At 42.1% G+C, this 26,329-nt stretch overlaps 1 protein-coding gene across 4 annotated transcripts in view; it reads right to left on the bottom strand.

Moving 5' to 3' along the window:
* Positions 1-9,494: 9,494 nt before the first annotated feature.
* Positions 9,495-26,329, bottom strand: part of LOC138966200 (latrophilin-like protein 1) — a 112,658-nt gene continuing 95,823 nt past the window's right edge. For 3 of the 4 annotated variants that reach the window (XM_070338330.1, XM_070338333.1, XM_070338331.1), the window contains 10 exons: positions 23,760-23,863; positions 22,799-22,901; positions 21,422-21,642; positions 20,936-21,002; positions 19,869-19,966; positions 19,319-19,384; positions 16,058-16,232; positions 15,358-15,474; positions 14,815-14,902; positions 9,495-12,525 (listed from right to left, as the gene is read on the bottom strand). In XM_070338330.1, the coding sequence (XP_070194431.1) occupies positions 11,441-12,525; positions 14,815-14,902; positions 15,358-15,474; positions 16,058-16,232; positions 19,319-19,384; positions 19,869-19,966; positions 20,936-21,002; positions 21,422-21,642; positions 22,799-22,901; positions 23,760-23,863 (2,124 nt within the window). In that variant the 3' untranslated portion in view covers positions 9,495-11,440. The remainder of the gene's footprint in view (positions 12,526-14,814; positions 14,903-15,357; positions 15,475-16,057; positions 16,233-19,318; positions 19,385-19,868; positions 19,967-20,935; positions 21,003-21,421; positions 21,643-22,798; positions 22,902-23,759; positions 23,864-26,329) is intronic. The other variant, XM_070338332.1, reaches the window with a different exon arrangement.

Raw genomic sequence — 26,329 nt, 5'->3', positions numbered from 1 at the left:
ACCCCTTACAAAAAGCACATTTGCTTAATGGGCTAAAACAAAAGAAAATCAGTTGGATACCTAACTATTGGTGGCCTTCTCCCTTCACCCGAAGGAGGCAAAAATGACAGATCATCCATCAATGAACATAATGACGTTTTTCGCACACACACACACAACGGCAGGCAGGTACGCATACACACACAAACACGCACGCACGCACGCACGCACACACGCACGCACACCCACGCACATATACACACACACACTCACACACACACACACACACACACACACATTTAAAAAAAACGTCAACTGTTGCGCTCAGACGCTGTCTAACTTGTTGCCACCAATCGTAGAACGTCCCGAGGGAAATCAGTCTTGCGAAAGTTGGCAATGAACTTACTCTAGCTCACATTATCTCTGAGTGCCCAGCTCGCTGTTTCACAAGCACAACACTACCATCATAAGAGACGCGCGGGCGGGTACGTAATGCTTTGAAGTAAACTAGTGTTCGGAAAATCATTCACTTATTAGACACGTTTACAAGATGCAATGATCATTTGTCACAACTTCGGTTTGAAGAAGAAGGGGAAAAACAACAACTAGAAATACGTGTTTTTTTTAACAACTACAATTACATGAAAGCCCCGATCGACCATCTACGCAAACAGAAATAGGAACAACGACAACATTTATGACAACAGAAGATTAATGATACTATTAATAAGGTCGAACAACAATTAAAACCACTCTAAATATAAACAAGGGTAAAAAAAATTAAATAAAAAAAAACGCACAAAAACAGGTAAAAATAGAACAAAGTGAGAGTTGTGTGGAACCGGTCTCCACGCACCAAAACAGTGGCAACAATTTTTTTGTTATTGCTGTTATTGCGACGTATTTTCCAGGTCGATTTTGGGAGTATATCCTCATTTGAGAGGCGGCCACGTTACCCCAGTAAAACAACATCTTTGATCCGAAAAGTGTGCCAGGTAGCCGAGTTAAGTGCATTGGGTACGGACGCGAGACTCAAAGGGATGGGTCACATTTATTATTTACGAGCGAGTTTTCAAGAATTGGCTGGCTTCCTGGTTCCTTCTTTCGAGCTTTATCTGTTGTTGATCGTATGTTTGTCGTACGAATGTCTCATTTGTGGGCACTACTGAATCGCTCAAAAAGACTCAGATAGAGGCCTGCAACGTTCATGATAAGTGTTTTGATGCAAAAGACAACATGCACTTACATAAAAGAAAGAGAGAGAGAGAGAGAGAGGGGGGGGGGTCAAGAGAAATAGAATCTATATATGTTATATATATATGTGTGTGTGTGTGTGTGTGTGTGTGTGTGAGTTCGTGCGTGCGTGCGTGTAGAACTTTCCCTTTTCCTTCAACTGGTAAAACGCAGTGCAGAAAGGTCTGTGTTAAAAATTGTCCAGCAAAGCGTTGCAAGGCCGCGAAGACGTCGTAGTTTAAGTTTTGCTTTGATTCACTGACGTATTCAGTTCCAATGCAGTTCAGTATGGCATTTCTTTCTTTATTTGGTGTTTTACGTTGTTTTCAACCGTTCAAGGTTATATTGCGACGGAGGGAAGGGGGGTGATGGGATAGAGCCACTTGTCAATTGTTTCTTGTTCACAAAAGCACTAATCAAAAATTTGCTCCAGGGGCTTGCAACGTAGTACAATATATTACCTTACTGGGAGAATGCAAGTTTCCAGTACAAAGGACTTAACATTTCTTACATACTGCTTGACTAAAATCTTTACAAACATTGACTATATTCTATACAAGAAACACTTAACAAGGGTAAAAGGAGAAACAGAATCCGTTAGTAGCCTCTTACGACATGCTGGGGAGCATCGGGTAAATTCGTTCTCGTCCCAACCAATATGGGACTCCCCCTAACCCGCGGGGGGTTCAGTTTGGCATAAACAACGTATACTCGCATACATACAATCTCTCTCACACACACACACACACACACACACACACAGACAGAGAGGGAGAGAGAGAGAGTGAGACAGAGAGACAGACAGACAGACAGACATAGACGAAAAGAGACAGGGACAGACAGACCAAGTGCAAAAACGAAGTTGCATAATCCACGTTTTGCGTCTTCAGACTTTAATTTTTCTTAGTCCACAATACGCACAGAAATACTGTTAAATTTGTTATAGCACAAGCTCAAATAAACAGCAAATTACACGTAATTAAAAGCATGAGCGGCGCTGAGGACACAGCACAGTTAATACACTTAATTCATACTTGGAAAGCAGCTATTTACTTAATGGGCGAGCGATACACCCAAGATTAATTTATACTTAGAAAGCAGCCTGCAAGTTAAATGGGTGATTAAAGCTATGTGTCACTTAAAGTTCTACAGAAGAAAAAAAAAGTATCAAAATAGTAACCAACAAGTCGCGTAATGCGAAATAACAACATTTAGTCAAGATGTCGAACTCACAGAATGAAACTGAACGCACTGCTTTTTTCACCAAGACCACATACTCGTAGTTTCGTCAGTCCACCGCTCGTGGCAAAGGCAGTGAAATCGACAAGCCATGCAGAATAGTGCGGTAGTGGTCGCGCTGAGCAGGTTAACACGCTTTTCTGTATGTCTATTCTTTTTAGCTTACTGAGTTTGTTTTTAATCCAAACATATCATATCTATATGTTTTTGGAATCAGGGACCGACAAGGAATAAGATGAAATTGTTTTTAAATCGATTTCGGAAAATTAATTTTAATAATAATTTTCATATTTTTAATTTTCAGAGCGTGTTTGTAATCCAAATATAACATATGTATATGTTTTTGGAATCAGACAATGACGAAGAATAAGATGAAATTATTTTTGGATCGTTTAATAAAAAAATAATTTTAATTACAGGTTTCCGATTTTTAATGACCAAACTCATTAATTAGTTTTTAAGCCACCAAGCTGGAATGCAATACCAAAGTCCGGCCTTCGTCGAAGATTGCTTTGCCAAAATTTCAATCAATTTGATTGAAAAATGAGGGTGTGACAGTGCCGCCTCAACTTTTACAAAAAGCCGGATATGACGTCATCAAAAGTATTTATCGAAAAAAAGAAGAAAAAAAACGTCCGGGGATATCATTCCCAGGAACTCTCATGTCAAATTTCATAAAGATCGGTCCAGTAGTTTAGTCTGAATCGCTCTACACACACACACGCACAGACACACACACACACACAACAACCCTCGTCTCGATTCCCCCTCTATGTTAAAACATTTAGTCAAAAATTGACTAAAAGTAAAAACAATTAAATTAGAAATTAAAAAAGCTCATGGTTTTAACAGCACAGTATGCATTACACACACAAAAAAACATACCAAAAGCACAAGTGTTCAATTCATTATGATCAAAAACATTTGCTAATGTGCTCTGCATGTGGGCACAGATGAATATGACATGCGATTTGCTGTGCAGAGCATGGATTAGGTGCCAATCTTCCCCTTGAATATACACAAGCTTGAAGGAAATGTACATCATCGGATACCATGCTGGGTTGACTTTTTGTAAGCGAAACATGCAGAGCAGCAGCTAGAATACTCAATCAAGCACAAGCACATAACACACACATTTTTCATTTACATTTCACATTTTCACACACACACACACACACACAGTTTATACACACACACACACAGTTTATACACACACACACACACACACACACACACAGTTTATACATATATCTTTTATCCTCACACTTTGATCACTCTCAAACACAATGCAACATAAACAATGTCACAACCATTATTTTAAGCACTCTATCTGAAAATATTTTAAATTTCATAACAAATACATATAATTATTTACATGATCATTTCAATCCATTCTTTATTCATGTGTACACTGCATCAAGTGAAGGTGGGTCGAAATAATAAAGGATTTCAACCCATTGAAAATACTAGAGGCATGGGAATTCCAAAATAGAAAAAACTCTGAAAATAGGCCAAGGTCCAGGGGCCGCCCAGGCCCCGGCGGGGTACAGGGTTGTGTAAGCAAATAATGGCTAGAGAGACAATAGTATACATATGATTTAGTTTACCTTTTTTTTGCCGCGGACAATTTGTAATTTTCGCTTTAACGTAATTTCCTTTTCGCGGAAATCCGCGATTTCGCGGACAATTCCCATGCCTGATACCAGCATTAAATGGAGAAAAACCTTTGTGGCTGGCTTGGGGACTGAAATACTGAGACAGAGAAAATGAGAGGGAAAGAGTGAGGGAGACAGAGAAAATCCGAGGGAAAGAGAGTGAGGGAGACAGAAAATGAGAGGGAAAGAGAGTGAGGGAGACAGAGAAAATGAGAGGGAAAGAGAGTGAGGGAGACAGAGAAAATGAGAGGGAAAGAGAGTGAGGGAGACAGAGAAAATGAGAGGGAAAGAGAGTGAGGGAGACAGAGAAAATGAGAGGGAAAGAGAGTGAGGGAGACAGAGAAAATGAGAGGGAAAGAGAGTGAGGGAGACAGAGAAAATGAGAGGGAAAGAGAGTGAGGGAGACAGAGAAAATCCGAGGGAAAAAGAGTGAGGGAGACAGAGAAAATGAGAGGGAAAGAGAGTGAGGGAGACAGAGAAAATCAGAGGGAAAAAGAGTGAGGGAGACAGAGAAAATCCGAGGGAAAGAGAGTGAGGGAGACAAAGAGTGAGGAGACAAGAATGAGACACTGAGACAGGACAGCTTTGAAGACAGGGAAGGTAAAGGCTGGGGCCGGATGTTGCGGGGTGGGGGTGGGGTGTTGGGGACTGAAGAGGAGCATAAGAGAAAGAGAGAGAGATTTCACCAAAACAAAAAAGTTTTACACATCAACAAAGTGAAAGACAGAAAACCAGGGGAGACTGTGATTGAGACAGACAAATAACAATAAATTAAATAAAGGTGGGAGGGGGTGTTGAAGCAGGAAAGGGGGACGTGTCCAAAAACAAGGGCATTTAAACTTGAGTATCATACAGAAAAACAAACACACACAGAGGATCAAGTTCCAGTACAAAGGACGTGAGAGCGGAATAAGAAGGGCATGAATCAGGGGTGAAACAAAAAGTGTGTCTTTGAAGCTGAAAAGAGACAGGATCAAATTGATGATCAACAAGAACAGAGTTTTGCGATCCCCTTAAAGTCAGAGAAATATTGTAATCAAAGAGAGAGCAGGGTGGCATTAGGGGATACAGCTGGTGGTGGCTTTAGTGTGTCTGTAAATTCATCAGTCCTACATACAGTTCTAGAAAATAGGACACAGATAATCTGGAGACTTAAAACATGCCATAGTCAGCATTAATACAGAAAATTGATCAAAAATAAGCATAATCATGTCCATAATTCCTTCTTGAAATAGATTCTTCAAAGAAGTAATGATGAGTTCTATGAGAATGATCCCTCCTGGAACAGACATAAAACTGATGTGGTTACAATCAACTGGAAATCAGCCTCTTTGTATTGTTCGAGGTCCATTTGATAAAAAGGAAAAGAGAATCAACATTAATTCTTTCAACAAGTACTCTTCATAGCCTTTTAAACAGAAAAGCTGTAGCATGCAAGTGCAAATTCCATTAACATTACACTTTAAAAGAAACGCAGATTACGTGTACATGCTCAAATATCCTTTCAACACAAATCTGCACGGAACAAAACTTAAAAAAGACAGCATAACAGAAAAGACAACTCTCCCATGTACATCAGAATCTGCTGCAGTCAAGGCAAAACCAAAGACTTGTTATCAAAAAGTGTATGATAGAGGAATGATGGATTCGCTCTGTAAACGTATACACACCATTGTGAAGATCTTAACTCTCACTTAAAGAAAAAGATGTAATGGGGACGAAATCCCGGTATGCACTGGAGTCAGAAACTGTATACATGGAGAGAACAATTACCACAAAGTTGAGTCGGAAAACTTAATGGAAAGAATAATTACCATAAGGTAAGAATCGTTGGTCAAGTTCACAACCATTTGCTGATTAAGTAAGTTAATTAGTCACAACCTGATCTACCCACTGGGACGGGTTTCATTGTAGAGAAAACAGCTTAAAATCAAATACGGAATGAATTATAGATTTGTAAGTTAGAACAAGGAACTTGAAGTACACGAGGCAGTTATTTCCTGAACAATGAAGCCGCAGAAAAAAGGAACCAAGCATGTTCCTGATTTTGATTCGTTCACACTGGAATTAAATCTCTTTTAATCAAACAACATCCCAACTCCCTTCTCCTCACAAAACAGGTGAGGGGAGAGACTGACCTTCCTGATACAATTCCTGAAGCAATAATGGTTGTTCCTTGATTTGGTATGACAACATAAAAACTGGCAAGAAACGATTACGTCTGAAATGGCAAAGATAACCTGAACTGGCGAATGGCATAACTATATGTCTAATAGCACATACAGGTTCAAATGGTTCTACACATTATCTGCAATCAAGGACACACTAATAGCGTGATCACTCAATTCACGATGACGAACAATTACAAAAAGATCCAGACCTATGCATGTCAAACATGTAATTATTGCTACCATTTTCAGATGCCATGTTACTTTCACTGCAGGAAAAAGAAGTAAGTTCTTTTCTCTTCTACAAAAAGGGATACAAAAAATGCTTGTTACACGTCGCAATTCTTCTAATAATACGCTTACACACCAAGACAATGTACAATATACAAAAAGAAAAAAATCTGTGAATTAATACCACACAGATGCCTGACTAACATGTCGAGCCCTAAACATTGCCTAATGCATTATTGCATGCCTATGCCTTCATAATTCCCATGGGAAAATCACAAATGAATTCCCATGGGAAAGAAGAACAAAAAAGAAAGTGTTATTGTTGTGTGCCCCTGTACAATTTCAGTGTTCAGGAAGGAAGGTGCTACAAAGTGATTAAAAACAGTCAGTTAATAAAGGGTGTAAGTGGGTGGGTAGGTGGGTAGATTTATTTTACAGTTCACAACCGTTGAATGAGATAAGCCCTGCCAGAAATGGGTCAAAGGGCATCACAGAAGGCCGTCATTGGTAGATATATTATTATTAATTTACGTCATTGACATGTATAATACACATTGATTGAAGATCTACGTCCCAATTTGTCGACTCAGCTTTGACAGCGTTTTCTCTTGACAGACGTTGGATGTTGAACAGACATATTACTCTATATATTACTCTATAATTAATCATCCTCTCTGCACACGTATACACTCCTACCCTGACCCCATTCCCATGATTCCCGCTCAATCAACCCTTGCTTGAACCAGCCTCAAGCCAATGCTGACAACAATTTGTTTAACCTTCCTGCACATCATCAATCTTCACAGACAGCCAAGTGCTGTGATGCCTGAAGAGGAAACAAACTCCCAACGCGATCTACAACATTTTTCGTCCATCCAGTATCTTTAACCTGTATCTTGATCAAATTACATATATAGTTGAACCTGTCTATAACGCCTCAAAGACCAGCCAGAAGTGGTCATCATAGACAAGTAGTCGCTGTGGAAAGTTGAATTACATAGAAGAAAACCTGTCTGGGGTCCTCCGGTGAACTCGTTGCTGACAGCTGATCACTTTCAATAAGTGTGCATGAAGGTTCAAGTCTACTTGATTACAATGACAGAAAATAGCATATCCAACTGTCTGCCAAGGGAAAACACTCATCTCCGCGAATGCTAATCTACTGTTTTTCTTCTTCTGTTTCAAATTATTTTACTTGGATAGGCACTTGGGGTTTTCAAAATCCTGCAATTATTCACATTCTTCATGCTGAGGCAAGCTTTGAGGATCTGCATTTTAAGCACACAGGCATTCTTGCGTGTATGTGTGTTTATATGCAGAACAAAATGTGCAAACCTATCTCCATAAGTGTTCAAGCTGTTTAACTGGTACTCCAAATCACAGGGGAAAATGTTCGCATGCAACCCCACTAGGAAGTATAATTTAAACATGAGACGAATTGGTTCTCTTTACCAAACAAGTAATACTGCTGCATAAAACAAGGTTTCCTCTCTTCAAGTAACTTGAAAGGCTGTAATTCTTCAGAGCTGTTTTATAATATCACCAAGTCACAGTCTGCGTAAAATTCTTGGGAGATTCTTGTTGTTACCAATAAACTTTGTAAGCATTTGAGACCGTTGACTCTTTCTTGTACAATTAATACTGTATGAGAATTTACCAAATTCACTTGATTTCTACGTCTAGCTAAATCACAACCACTTGGAAGCAAGATGGTTTCGTTAAACTTTCAAAAGTCTGGTTGATGCTGTACGAAAAAGCACTGGGATTAAGAAAACAAGAATCACCGTAGAAAAAGAAATGAATCATTCAGATCAACAAGATTCACAACCAAGCATGTTGAACATTTTGAGTAAATGTGGCATATTCTCACTCTATCCCTCAATATATAGTAATTAACTCTTGCTCTCTCTTGCTGCCCATATATTTCACACACACACACACACACACACACACACACACACACACACACACACACACACACACACACACACACACACACACACACACACACACACACACACACACACACACACACACACACACACACACACACACACACACACACACACACACACACACACACACACACACACACACACACACACACACACACACACACACACACACACACACACACACACACACACACACACACACACACACACACACACACACACACACACACACACACACACACACACACACACACACACACACACACACACACACACACACACACACACACACACACACACACACACACACACACACACACACACACACACACACACACACACACACACACACACACACACACACACACACACACACACACACACACACACACACACACACACACACACACACACACACACACACACACACACACACACACACACACACACACACACACACACACACACACACACACACACACACACACACACACACACACACACACACACACACACACACACACACACACACACACACACACACACACACACACACACACACACACACACACACACACACACACACACACAGAGGAAGCAATAGGTGAAGAGAGGAAACATGAAATACAACTTCTGTACACATACATCTCATTCTTAACCCTACCATCAGCTACCATAAGATCCATAAACTCGTGCAAGCCTTTAGGCAAAGCTGGCCAATAATATTACGGACAATACAAAACGTTTTCTTTTCAAATACATTGTGTAATAAACGAATTGGCCTTCTGTTATTCTGGCTAGCAGAAACTAGTTTAACATTTTTCAAACTACTTCCAAACAGTTTTTTTGGTCTGGCTAGCGGAAATTAGTTTAACATCTATTACTTTCAAAATAATAATTTGTGTCTGGTTTGCAGAGACTTGTTAAGCATCTATTAATTTAAATCATGTATTTTTGACATCTATACATTTCAAACTTATTTTCATCTATCAACAAGCAAAAAGCTGAACACAACGCAAACATGTATATTATTAAAAAAAACCAAGATTAGTGCTGGCTGCTACAATTATAGCCATAAAATCATGTTAAACAGGCTAGCTGGCAATGCGTAGAAACACTTCAAGCGCCAAGTAATTACACTGCAACACCATACAAGAAAAGTAAATTATTCGTCATCTAAAACCAGGGAGAAAACAGGTCTGCATATAGCTAGTCAATTAGCGTGCATTCTTATTAATTTTGTTGACCAGTGAAAAGGAAGTTGACACAAGTTTAATTTTGGCATACATTTCTTTGTCCCTAAATAGGAGGAATGAATAAGTCAGATCAATGAATGATAACTATGATGGAAAAAAAGAAGTTTGTTTCAGGAACTGCCTTCTTTTCTTTCAGTTGAACACACACATGAACACATTCATTCTCTCTCTCTCTTCCTCTCTCTCGCTTGCTCTAGAGAAACAAAAATATGCATTTTCAATGTGATATGTAGAAACATGTACAGGTCACACAAAAAGGGAGCACAAATCAGACTCAAAATATGAAGCGAGAAAGAAGCTAACAACAGAACCGTATGGAAGAAGCAATATTCTTTGGGAACATGCTTAAAGCATGCCTTTTCTGGAAAAACTGAGGAAAACAAATACTTCTGTATATCAAACAAAACACAGCTTTAAAGCATGATTTAAATGTACAGCAATAACAGATCAAATGTGTGAACATCAATTATAATTTGCAAAATGAAACACATATTGATACTATCTCAGCACGTCTTTGAATTACTCTACTGTTTGTGGGGTTTTTCTTTCTGTGCTTCGAAAATTGTTCATGGGATCATCTTCTAGATCTTTTTTCTTTCATAGCCGTACTTACTATGCAAATATTCACACCATAAAAAAACAAAAAACTCAGCTTCATGTAACAATTTTTGTCCTTACAATCTTAAATAAGCCTTATACAAAGCTTCTTTATTTCAAGATTGCATTAAGGACAACATTAACAAATAAACATTCTAAAAATTACATGATTAGTGCAAATGGAATGTTTTTCAAGTCTGAAGTGGGTCACTTTCGACATCTTCCTGACACTATTTGGTCATGTGCAAGAAAAAAATATTGCAAAATGATTTAGTCAACATTAATTCTGAAGCCACCACAATCAGCCCTGAACCTGAATTTGATCCCATTGTTTTGAACGTGCAAGAGCAAACTTTCCGCACAGAAACCACCTGAACACAGTACAATGATGTGCTGAGAAAGATTAAATGTGAGGTATGAGAAGCTAACTCTTCAAGGCTTGTTCCTCTGGGGTTGTACAAGTTTCTTCCCCTTATTATACACCACAGCTCTGTGACAGGTATATGCAAGACTACACATTTAATCTGATACCTTCCCTTGCTTGCTTCTGCACCACCGATGTCAGATTAGAGATGCAATCCCTTCTTTCATTTGAAATATCAGGCCACTATTGCTATTGAAATTGACAGTGAAGAAACTTTGCAACTTTAAGGTCTGAGAAACGAAGGGACATAAGCACTCTAAATGCATACAATGTGTGTAACAAGAGTAGTTGATCTTAAAATATTTCTCAGATCTTAAATAGTGCTCTGGCTTATTTGATTAAGATTGCGCAACTTTGACCACGAAGAAGATTTTTCTTCAAACCATCCTCAAGTAAGCTGGTATGCCTTCACTACGCACACTTTTTTAGTTTTTGGTCCACATTTTAAAATCATTCTTAAAACAAAAAAAATACATTTACTGATCTCTTCTGATCAGCACAATGATCAAATTCAGATGGCGTCTGTGAACAATGACATCAGCACACTGATCTTGTTCCAAATCTACAGTAACCGGCACACAATGCCTTTCAGTTTAACACCAATACCAAGTTGTTCAGAGCCAGCAAACAACGTGTTACTAAATCATTATTAATCAATAATTTAAGCATGAAAACATGAATATATCCGTCCTTCAGTAGCACATCAGCATTCACTGGCAGAGAATCTAAAGGGGCTGAAGTACATGTGACCGTCAGAAGAGTGCCTCTTCACCGACGGCGATTGTCCATTCACTTTTGCCGCCCCATTACAATGCGTACGGTTGAGATTGGGTAAGCTGTTCATGACAGTGTCTTTCTCGCTCTCCTCTGCAGTCGACATCGGCGGATTTGTGACACCGGATTTGAACTTGAGGCAGGGAACACTGGTGTGAGAGGGCTGGGAGGGTGACCCCGCCTCCCCCTCCCCGTTCCTCCCTGGGAAACCAACGTCCGTCAGGGACGGTGACTGTCTGGGGGAGGCGTTGGGAGGTGTCATCTCCCGCGGTTTGTTCACGGCGTTGTTGATCAACACGCGCTCAGAGTCTGTTTGCTTCATCATCAGGGGTTGATTTTCCAGCAGGGTCAAGGTCAACCCTTGTCGGATGTCATCGCCATCCACCAGACCTTCATCATCGTCGTCATCATCATCATCTTCTTCACTGTCATCGGCGTGATGATCGTGAGGGTTGCCGCGCATTCTGCATCGTGCAGGGTTGACAAGCGTAGCAGCGTTACCTGCTTCGTCTTCTTCATCGTCATCCTCTTCCTCATCACCATCCACATTGTCACTATCCGCCCACCCCTCACTCTTGTTGTCGCCAAAGTCCGAGTTGGACACGACGTACGGCTGGTGCTTGGACAGAGACCCCACGGACAACGCCGCAAGTCGATCCAAGTCCTCAGAACAGCTCCCGCCTTGCTCCTCCCCCTCCCTTCCTCCCTCCCCGCGGCCGGAATCCTCAGACGCCGTGGAGTAACGCTTCACCTCAGCGCTGACCTGCATGTTCTTCTGACAGTACTCGGAGACGAACTCGCTATCCACGATGGAGCAGTCAATGACCTCGGAGAGATCTCCGGCGATTCCGTTGACCTCCATCGGTTTGAGGAAGCGGGGATCAGCCCCGTTGGAGCGGAAGGTGGAAGAGCGGGAGGTCTTGCGGTGGTTGTTGTTCGAGGTGTCGGAAGACAGGTGGCTGGAGGTGGCACCATCCGAAGAGCTGGGGACAGAGCTGCTGAAGCGACGTGGTTCTGAAAACACAGTGACAACCTCATTTCAGATCTGGGAAACAAAGGGAAGTTAACCTTTAGCACTCCAGATTCCAGCCAGCATTACTTCCCCTGTAGCCACAATATTTTGCTTACAGACCTGTTTACCCTAAACCCGAGGCAGGAGTACTTTAAAAAAAAGTTGTGTATTTTTCAAAAAGTTGGTGTACTTTGCAAGCAAAGCCATATGGGCTAGGGAAAATGTACGCGTGGGTGCAAACGTGTTTGTGTAAGAATAGCATGTCTTGTGAACACCTTCAGAATTTAACTCCTTCCAATACAACAGGGATAAAACAATTTTATTTACCTGTCAGTTTATAGCATTATAACCAGTGTCTACCAAACAGATTGATAATGAAAAGATGAAGTTCGTGAAATAACATCTGCGGTTGACATTGCTTCAGCGCGGACTAGCCTTTTCTTCTGGCAGGATTTGCTTTTCGGGAATGAACTTCATAATTCCTTGGCAGCTTTCAGCGGATTTCTTTGCAGCAATCTTGTCCAGGTGAGTTTTGGAACTGCAGTGTCGTTCGATGTCATATTTCCCAGCATGGGCAACGGAGAAATCTGATTTACAATACTTGCAGTGTGCATGACTTTTTCCCATAGTAGACTCCACAATTCCTGGCTCTTTCTTATATTTCTCCCAGAAAATCTGCTGCTTCTGCTGTTTATACTTGGTACAGTCATCCGAAACGGGCACATTTTTCCGCTTCATTTTGCCACGATTGTCCAGACGATCGCACGTGCCAACAACTGAACAAGGTTTCCACAGCTAAAGACTCGCTGTCATGGTTATCTCCCTTCGACCGAAACCGGTATCAGTTGTACCATTCCGTAATCAGCACACAAACACTGGAAAACGTATTCTAGACTTTTTCTTAGGCGTATTTTGTGCGTGTGTCGCGTATTTGCGTACCAATAATAATTTGGCGTACAAAATACGCCCAAATCGTACTGGTAAACAGATCTGTGCTTACCTAGCGTAAGAATAACACCCACTAACTTTCAACACTTACAACTTCTTTGAAAATGCACTAATAAGCATGACACTTTGTGGTTGTGATGGGGTTATATTTAACACTAAAATATTTTTGTTTGCATGCATCATTTATTTTCTTAGCAATAAATACAAATAAAAAATGAAAAGGGGTTGTGTTGGCTAGTCCGTGGAATTTTGTGAAACTAACCAGTCTATGCCTGGTGAAACTCCTTTGAACAGGTAATCATGTTGACCATCCAACTTCCTAATCCTGGTATCTAAATAAGTAGATGTGTGGACGATTTTTTTTACTAGTTTGATCTCCACTAGATCCACAGGTCGCCATTTCCAAACACGCAAACTTTTTACGTCTTGTCACTGGCTTGCTTTGCGCTGAATTTGAGTCAGTTTCTACGCAGTGTCTCTTTGACAAGCAAGTCGAGCATTTGCTACGCAAAAAAACGCAGAAGAAACAATCCAACATCAGTCAGATTATGGGTAATGTTTGCTGATCCCGTCATTTCACTAAACTGGACCAGCCACTGTTTGTATCCATGCATCTGCACTTCGGTAATTCCGTTTCGTAACCGTCACTGTCACTTGACGAACTGTCATTTTTTTCACCGCGATACACAGTTCATTGCGAAGATCTTCCTCAGTAATTCGTTCCGATTCCGCATATGATTTGTTGTTAAGAAACAACTCAAAAGAAAATTTCAAACGCATCATCCTCCATCTTGCTTGTTGAAGCGCTAAAGTACTTTGTCGATGCAAAAACAAAAGCAGTAAACTTCGACAAAACTGACTCAAATTCAGCGCAGACGACACGACGAGATAACAGAGGGAAGTGAGCCTCGCTCTGGCTCAAGTGCCGTTAAAAATACCGTTATTCTCGTATGCAAATACGAACGAGAAGTTGGTCACACGAACAAGCCTAGCGCTGGCGACGCAAATCGCCGCTGGCTGGTAAAGGGGGGGAAATGGTTGGGCGACGTACGTCGCCGCTGGCGTGCTAAAGGTTAAGCACTTTGAATATATACAACATATGCAACAAGAGTCAGTGAGAGTCATGTGGAACCAGTCTCCTGGCACCTGAGGGAATAACAAGCATTAAAACGAACAAGCGACTTTCATCCTCGTTCTATCAGGTTTTTCAAGTAGGTGCCGTCGTTATAGACAGGAATCAGAAGTACCGTCCAGAAGTAAAAAAAAATAGATTCTTACACCCTGTACAAAATGTTACACCTGCATCACAAACCACTCAGAAAAATGAGAAATGAGGTAATTACCTTTGTTCAGGAAGGGTTTAGCAGAGTTGTTGGAAGACTCTCCTCCTGCATTGTTCTTCTTCTTCCCTCGCAGGAACCGAGACATCACCTGATTCAGAACACAAATACAACCTGATTCAGTACACAAATACAATAAGGTTACAAGCTCCGTGCACAACTCTATCACGCAAACAATTCTTCCCAAAGATAAACACATTCAACAAACTAACAGAAACCACTAAAACAAAACAACTTTAAATACGTTTTTAAAGTTTTTTCTTCTTTCAAAAAAATTCTGGGATTACTGCACAACCTTTTTGCACACACACTCACATGTTATTAAATTAAAACAAACAAGAATGTTAGGTTATTGGAATGTTTAATTTATGACAAAACACCTACCATTCTTGTTGTTTGACTCTGAATTTTGGAATGTTAGCAGTCTATCTGGGTTTTTTATTTTAAAATCATTTTGAAAGGATCAAGATTCATAAGACAACCTTACAAGATTAATCACTACACTGTCCTCAAGTGTCTCGTAATGAAAAGTATCTGATCACTCACATTTCCTGATGAGGAGTGTTCTTTGGATCCTGAAGACGATGCTCCGCCGTAGCGTACACGCACACAGTCAGGGAGCCACTCGCTGTGTCTGACCAGGCGACGGTATTCCTTCTGTACCTGTAACAACATCAAACAGTGAACGTGAAAGCTGATGCATGCATGAAACTGTCTGATAATGTTTGACAAATCACTGGGTCTATCAGTCTTTAAAGTGGATGGATAAACAAGATACAGAACAGACATTAATTATGACTTCTTATTGTCTTAGGGGAATTCCCTCAAGTAAATTTTGGCTGCTATCCCTGGGGATGGCATGCAGCGACAGAAACGCAAAACCAAATTTTGTTCTTATGCGTGCATTCATGTTTTCCTAGGCCTGAGACTTTTGCTATGACCTTTAGATCTTTATCATGCACACGTGTGCACAACGGAGTGTTCGGACACCAAGAAGAGTCTGCACAAAGGTGACACTGGAAAATAAATCCCTCGCCGAATATGGGGGTCCAACCTGTACCCAGAGCAATGACTGAGTGGTTTCAAAGCCAGCGCCGGTACCGACTGAGCCATGGTACATGACACACATGCGCATGCACATAGGCATAGGTTGGACACCCATAGCAACAACTGGTTTCAAAGCCAGCGCAGCTATGCACAGACAAATCCATGACACCACCTGACAAGTCTGGATCCCCACACTCACCTTGTCATTGAGGAGGCAGTGGAAGACGAAGATGAAGAGTCCCTGCAGCGTGTTGAGGATGGTGAAGAGGTAGGAGAAGATGATGGTGTGGTAGAGGTTTTCCAGGTAGAGAACCCCGAACAGCCACGTCAGTCCCAGCAACACCACCAGCACCACCGCACCCTTGATCCACGTTCTGCGCAGACACAACATTGCCTGTATAGTACAGTGAACCCTACCTTTAAAGACACCCAGTTTAAGAGGGAAGAGGAGACAAGAAAAGATGGGCAGACACAACATTGCCTGTATAGTACAGTGAACCCTACCTTCTAAGACACCCAGTTTAAGAGGGAAGAGGAGACAAGAAAAGATGGGCAGACACAACATTGCCTGTATAGTACAGTGAACCCTACCTTTAAAGACACCCAGTTTAAGAGGGAAGAGGAGACAAGAAAAGATGGGCAGACACAACATTGCCTGTATAGTACAGTGAACCCTACCTTTAAAGACACCCAGTTTAAGAGGGAAGAGGAGACAAGAAAAGATGGGCAGACACAACATTGCCTGTATAGTACAGTGAACCCTACCTTAAAAGACACCCAGTTTAAGAGGGAAGAGGAGACAAGAAAAGATGGGCAGACACAACATTGCCTGTATAGTACAGTGAACCCTACCTTTAAAGACACCCAGTTTAAGAGGGAAGAGGAGACAAGAAACGATGGGCAGACACAACATTGCTGAGTGGACTGGGAATATCTTTGCGACATCCTAGGAGATTGCTCACAACCGGCAGAGGTGGAGACAGCTGGTGCAGCGCTTGTCAGTGCAGTGTCCACACGACCCTGGCGGGTTACGGAATTAGTGAGCAGTGACAGTAAATGAGTTTAAGACTCCCCCCTTTTTTAAGGCCCTGTTTTCTCAGATTTCCTGCAAATTTACCCGGGCCATTTTATTATTTTTTTAAGACTCCTTCCTTATTAAGACCTGAATGTCTCAGATTGTCACAGGCCTTGAAAGGGGCTTCCACTGTACATGCATTCTGATCCATGTTCTGTACAGAGAGAAGACAGTACATAGGTGTAGAGCACAATCTGTAAAGACTTGTGTTAACGACTGATTTGCTTGTGTGCACTAGCTGAAGATAAACATATTTATGATGGAATCAAAGCAGAAAACTAAGACACACAAATTCCGACTCGCACTCCTCCAAGACTAACTTGCATAACCCTGCCTTAAAGGACACATGCGTATACACCAATTAATGCAAGCATATATGTGCGCGCTCACACGCACACACACACACAAATTTACAATAGAATTAGACATGCGGTAAATCGTCGGCATGAATATCTTTTTGTCTCTTCCTCAACTGCAAACTCATATCTATTTCATTTATCGCAATTAACAACAGAAACTTTATAAAACAAAATGTATGACGTGTCCGTGTTACAAATTTGCATCACCATCTTCATTTGGTTACAGATAGCTGTTAAATGCATAAAGTTGAGACCTTGACATTCAAGGACGATTGTCTTAAAAATCTGACTAACTGATGTGGTCATCAAAATTGCCTTTGTAATAGGAGTGAAGTGCTTTAGCTTGACAACAGCTTCATGTTCATCAAAACAAACATTCATGCACGCACTCATAGACACAGATCAAAGTGAAGTCAAGACTTGATCTTGTACACATGCACAAACAGACACACATTCAAATGAATGAACACTTTTTTTTCATTTAGAAACATTCAATCTGCTACAAGCAATGCAGTATAAAAATAGAATTAAAAAAAGACTACATGCAATGTTCAAACAGCAATAACAAACATTAAAAAATTAAAACATTCTATAAGGAGTTAAGCTGGTCAGCAAACCCCACAACAAATGTCACAAACACTTAAAATATCTACAGTATCATATCTGACTCCAACAAAATTGAAAAGCAATGAATTGAGAACTACATCTACCAGCCATACAAAGGAACATACTTGCTGCAAGTTTGCCACCCGGCTTTGAAAACAAAACGGTAGCCCACAACTGATTTTACCATAAACCATCCTAGACTTGAACAGATACCAACAGAAAATAGAAGCTCAAATAGGATTCAACAGCAAAAATCTGATATCTTAACAAGCGACAACAAATCTGGAAAAAAGATCTGTTTTAGACAACCAAGAACTTCAGACAACATCAGCCCACAACTTGTTCTACCGTAATCCATCCAAAACTTTCGCAACAACTAATAAGAAAATCTGAAGAAAAATGAACAAAACTTTCGCAACAACTAACAAGAAAATCTGAAGAAAAAATGAACAAAACTTTCGTAACAACTAACAAGAAAGTCTGAAGAAAAGGGAAATAACACAACAGCCAGATGCAAAACAGCCAACATCCAAATCTCACTGTTGCTCCTCGCGCGAGGCTCTGGCCCCTGCCAACAGTTCCAGGTGATCGATGCTGGCATACAGGTGGGAGCTACCCCCTCCCGCTCCATACCCCACACCGTACTCCGAGCTACTCCCCCCCATGCTATAGCGAGCGCCCGCCAGACACTGGTAGCCGATCCTTTGGTGTATGTGTAAGCGTTTGTGACAGAACAGAACAGTAGATTTGATACATTTGTATGTTCAGAGGACAGAAATGAGTACATTGTATTTACATGATGAAAAAAGAAACCATAAAAAAAGATGAATGAAAAATGCAGTCAACCCGACAAAACATGAAAGTGTTCACATATTAGTCTGCTCTATTCTTCCAAATCTGGAGTTATTTTTTTAATCACGTTTTTTCTTCATGTTTCTGCATTAGGCTTCCATTTTTAGGAGACAGATCAAGATCCTTCACCAATGAGATAAAACATATTTTTTTAACAAAATATATGAAAAACAAGAGGCAGCAGTTACATTTTGTGACATCAAATTAACATTCTTTTAATATTTTCCTGGTACCATACATCTGGGGGGAAATTTCTACTAACAAAATATTCATTGTTAACTAAACCTGACAGAAAAAGTCAGAATGTAAATGAAAAATACAAGACTTTAGGTACTAGCCATCATCAAAATAATTTCTTAAATATCCCAAGACAGAAAGAAACAAGTGACAAGAAAAGTATTTACACCAAATCAATGGTTCCCCCAAAAGGGAGGAAACAGTACCATAAGAGTGTTTATGTACAGCAAACAAAAACAGGTCTTCAAAACGAAAGAAGACAAGAGAGAGAGTCAATCAAACAGAGAGCACCATGAGAATGAGAATTAACACAACACCCATCTCAGCTTACGGAAGTTCAGGTCGATGATAGGTATGGTTTTCCGGTGTCTCCATGCTATACATACTTCCCGACACGCTAGCAGCATGAATCAAGGTAAAAAAACATTGTTAGTGTGTATGTGGTGTTTTTTTTCTTCTGAATTGATTTGTGAATAATAAAACTCAAAACAAGGCATCTCATACAGATATTCCATAAAAGGGAATTGGTTGGCTTCATCATTTGTTATTTTTAATTCACAAGGTTATCAACAGACAAAAAGGATTCTGGTCCAGGGGATGAAGGGGGGAAGACTGTGTGTGTGTGTGTGTGTGTGTGTGTGTGTGTGTGTGTGTGTGTGTGTGTGTGTGTGTGTGTGTGTGTGTGTGTGTGTGTGTGTGTGTGTGTGTGTCATAGACATCTAGGAATTCATTTTACAGAGTAGTCATGCAGATCATAAGTGTCTGTACCAGATGTACAGAATTCGAAAAAACAAAAACAAATCTACTGTATTGAGTAAAGATGTAAGCTATAAGTTGTTTGCTTGTTTTAGCAAAATGCAAAAAAATAAGTCATGACTTACCTCATTTTTTGCGGCACTGACTTCTGCCGCATGGTGTGGGACATGTTGGAATGACGCACCATGATGGAGATTGCAATGCACAGCATCACAATGTTCACCTGCACAGTTCAACATCAAATATAAACACACACCCTTACATACTTGTCGGTGAGCATCTATCACACTCTCATTTCCCTTTCAATACGGCTCAATTAGTCCTCTGACACAGATCCTAATCCCTTGAGTTCACAATTTATATGCATAAGAATCAATTTATTCTGAAACAAGAATAACCTTCCTGCAATGTGGCAAATAATAACTTATTTAGGAGATATTCATGACAATTGTTTTAAACCTAGCTGGCTAAAGTGTTCACAGTTAACTAGTTCTTTACAGATCAAAACCATCTTTTACAATCCTGTAAAGTTGTCAACATAAAACACCCTATCCTCAATGGATTAACCAACAAGCTTCTTCTTCTTCTTCTTCTGCGTTCGTGGGCTGAAACTCCCACGTACACTCGTGTTTTTTGCACGAGTGGAATTTTACGTGTATGACCGTTTTTTACCCCGCCATTTAGGCAGCCATACGCCGTTTTCGGAGGAAGCATGCTGGGTATTTTCGTGTTTCTATAACCCACATAACTCTGACATGGATTACAGGATCTTTTTCGTGCGCACTTGGTCTTGTGCTTGCATGTACACACGGGGGTGTTCGGACACCGAGGAGAGTCTGCACACAAAGTTGACTCTGAGAAATAAATCTCTCGCCGAACATGGGGACGAACTCACGCTGACAGCCGTCAACTGGATACAAATCCAGCGCGCTACCGACTGAGCTACATCCCTGCCCAACCAACAAGCAAGCGTCATCAGCTATGAGGTATTAAGTTTTGGGTGTAAGAGACCCAAAGCTGTGAGGCTTAAAAAAGGTTCACTCATTTTCTAACACAGGTAAAGAAAAGAGGTTTCAAAATTAATAGTTTCACTCGTTTTCTAACACAAGTATAGAAGAGCAGATGAAAGCCTTGCTTTAAAACTATCTACTATACAAGACTCTTTCAAACAATCTACAGTAGATCAACTGACCAGCATAACAGCAAGTGCAGGGCCAACAAAGCTCCAGATAAATCCTCGTTCAGTGCTCAGCCAGCAGCTGTAGAAATAACACACACAGATTGATAGCAACACAAAATGTCACTCATGCACGAATGTATCATTACACATTTTTAAGAATATTTTCTTCTTCTACAAGTATTTACAGAGTCATATAAAAATGTTCCATTATCATTATCTATGATATACAAACTGTGTCTCTTTTTAATTTCTGTTCATTTATCCCCCACAGGTTCTCAATCTGTTGTTGATGTGGGGCCCCAACACACCCATCCAAGGGAAATAATCAACACAACTAACACATATGTGCATATTGCCACAGTTGTCTACCCTGCACAAGGCTTGGAACATTTCCACACACACACATAACACACACACTAACACACACACTCTCTCTCTCTCTCACACACACACATGCACACTTCCATCTATCCTCTAAAACAGAAAAACACCACTCACTGGAACTCAGTCCCATAGCCAGCAGGGAAGACTGCAGCAGAGACGGTAACAATGACCGTGGGAACACCGTAGCCAAACAGGTAGTACCACAGCACCCGAGAGCGCTCGGACTCGAACACCTCAATCAGCATGACGTACAGCTGCACCCCCTCCAGACACATCCACGCAAACGAGGCCAGGAAGAAGAAGTGCAGCACCCCAGCTATCACTGAACACAGCACCTGATGGAAGCAGCACAGACAAAATACTGAGTTATTAAACTGTGCGCATTTTATTGTAAAACACGCTGCAGGGCCGAGAGGGCTCCCCATAACGCGCGTCCCTGCATCCTATACGCACTAGAAGCCGAAAACACGTACAAGAAATGTATGGAGGGGGTCCCTGGACGCACTAGACTTATAAAGAGCGGGTCCTGGGACGCACTAAATTTTTTTGTGACCACAATGTTTTTTAAGTACACTGGGACATTTCGGCTTTTGAACCCTTGGGACCCTCTAAAATTCTGCAGTGGGGGTCCATGGACCCTCTAAAATACTGCAGTGGGGGTCCATGGACCCTCTAAAATACTGCAGTGGGGGTCCATGGACCCTCTAAAATACTGCAGTGGGGGTCCATGGACCCTCTAAAATACTGCAGTGGGGGTCCATGGACCCTCTAAAATACTGCAGTGGGGGTCCATGGACCCTCTAAAATACTGCAGTGGGGGTCCATGGACCCTCTAAAATACTGCAGTGGGGGTCCATGGACCCTCTAAAATTCTGCAGTGGGGGTCCATGGACCCTCTAAAATTCTGCAGTGGGGGTCCATGGACCCTCTAAAATTCTGCAGTGGGGGTCCATGGACCCTCTAAAATTCTGCAGTGGGAGTCCATGGACCCTCTAAAATTCTGCAGTGGGGGTCCATGGACCCTCTACAAATTAAAAGTTGGGGTCCCGGGACGCACTAGGAGAGGCGACCGAGGGGAGCCCTGGCTAAAATGAATCAGTTTGCTAACATGCACATTACTTGTGAAAATCTTATGCACAAAATCAAGACCATTTAATCTCTATTCACAACAGAATCATTATTTATATAAAGTAGAAGGGCAAATTAAGCTACTCAAGTGTTTTGCTTTCTGTTGCAGGAACATTTTGATAGTCCTAGACAAATATGCTTCCCTTTCACACTTACCTGCACCTGAATCAACATCACAATGCAGTGGATAAAAACAAATACTTGCCACTAAAAGGTACCAATTCTAGAATCAGGTTAATTCTAAAAAACATCAGTTAAACTCCGAGAAATCACAACTTTTGTGTGTACTTCATTCTGTCTGGTTTTACTCTCTGCTTGCAAAACTCGGGGGACTTGATGAGGCTACAAGCACAAGCGACTCACAGGTGGGTTTGTTTGCTGGATGCCGATCACCAGAAGGAGCTGAGCCACCATCAGACAGAACACCAGATGCTTGTGGATGGTGTTGCGGTCACAGTCCAGACTCCTGCACGGAAACAAACAAAAACCAGTCAAACTTGTCCCTAGTAATATGCTCATTAACATTTAAAATAAAATGTATCTGCATGATCTTCTTCGCTCTTACATAGAAAAAACTGTAGCACAAACTTCTTTTTATTTATTTTAATATGTAGACTCTAGACAGTAGAGTCTTCGAGTAAACACAGGCAGTTTTAGTCAAAAGAATTTGGAAAAAAAGACATAGACATAGCTAGAGCAACAAGGTTCTGCCAAAATAGTGGTGTACACATCAGTTTTCACTTTCTTTGTGTGCACAGAACCTAAGATAAACAGGCAACACCAATACACAAAGAGACAAACCATACCCTGAGGGTGTTTTCTTTATACAGATATTTTTTGCAAAACAGTTGACATTTTATTTCCCCCCACACCTGAACACTGACTGTATTTCATCTTCTTCTTCTTCTGCGTTCGTGGGCTGAAACTCCCACGTACACTCGTATTTTTTGCACGAGTGGAATTTTACGTGTATGACGGTTTTTTACCCCGCGCCATTTAGGCAGCCATACGCCGTTTTTGGAGGAAGCATGCTGGGTATTTTCGTGTTTCTATAACCCACCGAACTCTGACATGGATTACAGGATCTTTTTCGTTGCGCACTTGGTCTTGTGCTTGCGTGTACACACAGGGGTGTTCGGACACCGAGGAGAGTCTGCACACAAAGTTGACTCTGAGAAATAAATCTCTCGCCGAACGTGGGGACGAACTCACGCTGACAGCGGCCAACTGGATACAAATCCAGCGCGCTACCGACTGAGCTACATCCTCTGATTTATCTCCACTTTATGACACAGAAAAACGTAATTAAGTGTCCAAGACTCACTTGAAGCAGGCGAATGTGACCCAGCTGAGCATGAGACAGATGATGGAGATGGTGCAACCAATGTAGGTCATCAGCTCCAGGGAAAATCGCACATCGGAAGGAAGCTGCACAGGGGAAAGATGAAAATGTTTACTGCATCTTTGAGCCTCATAGATTCGTCTTCTTTGTCTTCTGCGATCATGCCCTGAAACTCCCTTTATTGTACACTTGTGTTTTTACATGAGTGTGATTTTACTTGTATCAATGTTTTCTCACGCCATTTAGACATTCATACTCTGATTTTAAGGGATGCACGCTTGGTATTTTTGTGTTTCCATAACCCACAGAACTCTGACATATGAAAAACAGGATTTTTGTCCATGCATACTAAGTCTTAGTCTTGAGTGTACACACGACAGGGATTAGGGCGCTAGCAGGCCTGCACATTAGTTGACCTGGGAAATAAAAAAAATCTCCACCCTTAAGCCACCAGGCGCAGCCAGGGTTTAAACACTCTACCTTCCAGATGGGAGGCTGACATGTTATTCACTCGGCTACTGCACCCACTGAGCCTCACAGATGGGAGGCTGACATGTTATTCACTAGGCTACTGCACCCACTGAGCCTCACAGATGGGAGGCTGACATGTTATTCATCAGGCTACTGCACCCACTGAGCCTCACAGATGGGAGGCTGACATGTTATTCATCAGGCTACTGCACCCACTGAGCCTCACAGATGGGAGGCTGACATGTTATTCACTAGGCTACTGCACCCACTGAGCCTCACAGATGGGAGGCTGACATGTTATTCATCAGGCTACTGCACCCACTGAGCCTCACAGATGGGAGGCTGACATGTTATTCACTGGGCTACTGCACCCACTGAGCCTCACAGATGGGAGGCTGACATGTTATTCATCAGGCTACTGCACCCACTGAGCCTCACAGATGGGAGGCTGACATGTTATTCACTAGGCTACTGCACCCACTGAGCCTCACAGATGGGAGGCTGACATGTTATTCACCAGGCTACTGCACCCACTGAGCCTCACAGATGGGAGGCTGACATGTTATTCACCAGGCTACTGCACCCACTGAGCCTCACAGATGGGAGGCTGACATGTTATTCACTAGGCTACTGCACCCACTGAGCCTCACAGATGGGAGGCGGACATGTTATTCACTAGGCTACTGCACCCACTGAGCCTCACAGATGGGAGGCGGACATGTTATTCACTGGCTACTGCACCCACTGAGCCTCACAGATGGGAGGCTGACATGTTATTCACTAGGCTACTGCACCCACTGAGCCTCACAGATGGGAGGCTGACATGTTATTCACTAGGCTACTGCACCCACTGAGCCTCACAGATGGGAGGCTGACATGTTATTCATCAGGCTACTGCACCAACTGAGCCTCACAGATGGGAGGCTGACATGTTATTCACTAGGCTACTGCACCCACTGAGCCTCACAGATGGGAGGCTGACATGTTATTCACTAGGCTACTGCACCCACTGAGCCTCACAGATGGGAGGCTGACATGTTATTCACTAGGCTACTGCACCCACTGAGCCTCACAGATGGGAGGCTGACATGTTATTCACTAGGCTACTGCACCCACTGAGCCTCACAGATGGGAGGCCGACATGTTATTCATCAGGCTACTGCACCCACTGAGCCTCACAGATGGGAGGCTGACATGTTATTCACTAGGCTACTGCACCCACTGAGCCTCACAGATGGGAGGCTGACATGTTATTCACTAGGCTACTGCACCCACTGAGCCTCACAGATGGGAGGCTGACATGTTATTCACTAGGCTACTGCACCCACTGAGCCTCACAGATGGGAGGCTGACATGTTATTCACTAAGCTACTGCACCCACTGAGCCTCACAGATGGGAGGCTGACATGTTATTCACTAGGCTACTGCACCCACTGAGCCTCACAGATGGGAGGCTGACATGTTATTCACTGGCTACTGCACCCACTGAGCCTCACAGATGGGAGGCTGACATGTTATTCACTAGGCTACTGCACCCACTGAGCCTCACAGATGGGAGGCTGACATGTTATTCACTAGGCTACTGCACCCACTGAGCCTCACAGATGGGAGGCTGACATGTTATTCATCAGGCTACTGCACCAACTGAGCCTCACAGATGGGAGGCTGACATGTTATTCATCAGGCTACTGCACCCACTGAGCCTCACAGATGGGAGGCTGACATGTTATTCATCAGGCTACTGCACCCACTGAGCCTCACAGATGGGAGGCTGACATGTTATTCATCAGGCTACTGCACCCACTGAGCCTCACAGATGGGAGGCTGACATGTTATTCACTAGGCTACTGCACCCACTGAGCCTCACAGATGGGAGGCTGACATGTTATTCACTGGCTACTGAACCCACTGAGCCTCACAGATGGGAGGCTGACATGTTATTCACTGGCTACTGCACCCAATGAGCCTCACAGATGGGAGGCTGACATGTTATTCACTAGGCTACTGCACCCACTGAGCCTCACAGATGGGAGGCTGACATGTTATTCACTAGGCTACTGCACCCACTGAGCCTCACAGAT

This window comes from Littorina saxatilis, linkage group LG5 (assembly GCF_037325665.1).
Source record: "Littorina saxatilis isolate snail1 linkage group LG5, US_GU_Lsax_2.0, whole genome shotgun sequence".
NCBI lineage: Eukaryota > Metazoa > Mollusca > Gastropoda > Littorinimorpha > Littorinidae > Littorina > Littorina saxatilis.
Note: the sequence above shows the minus strand (reverse complement) of the source record. Positions and strands in the feature narration are given on the sequence as shown.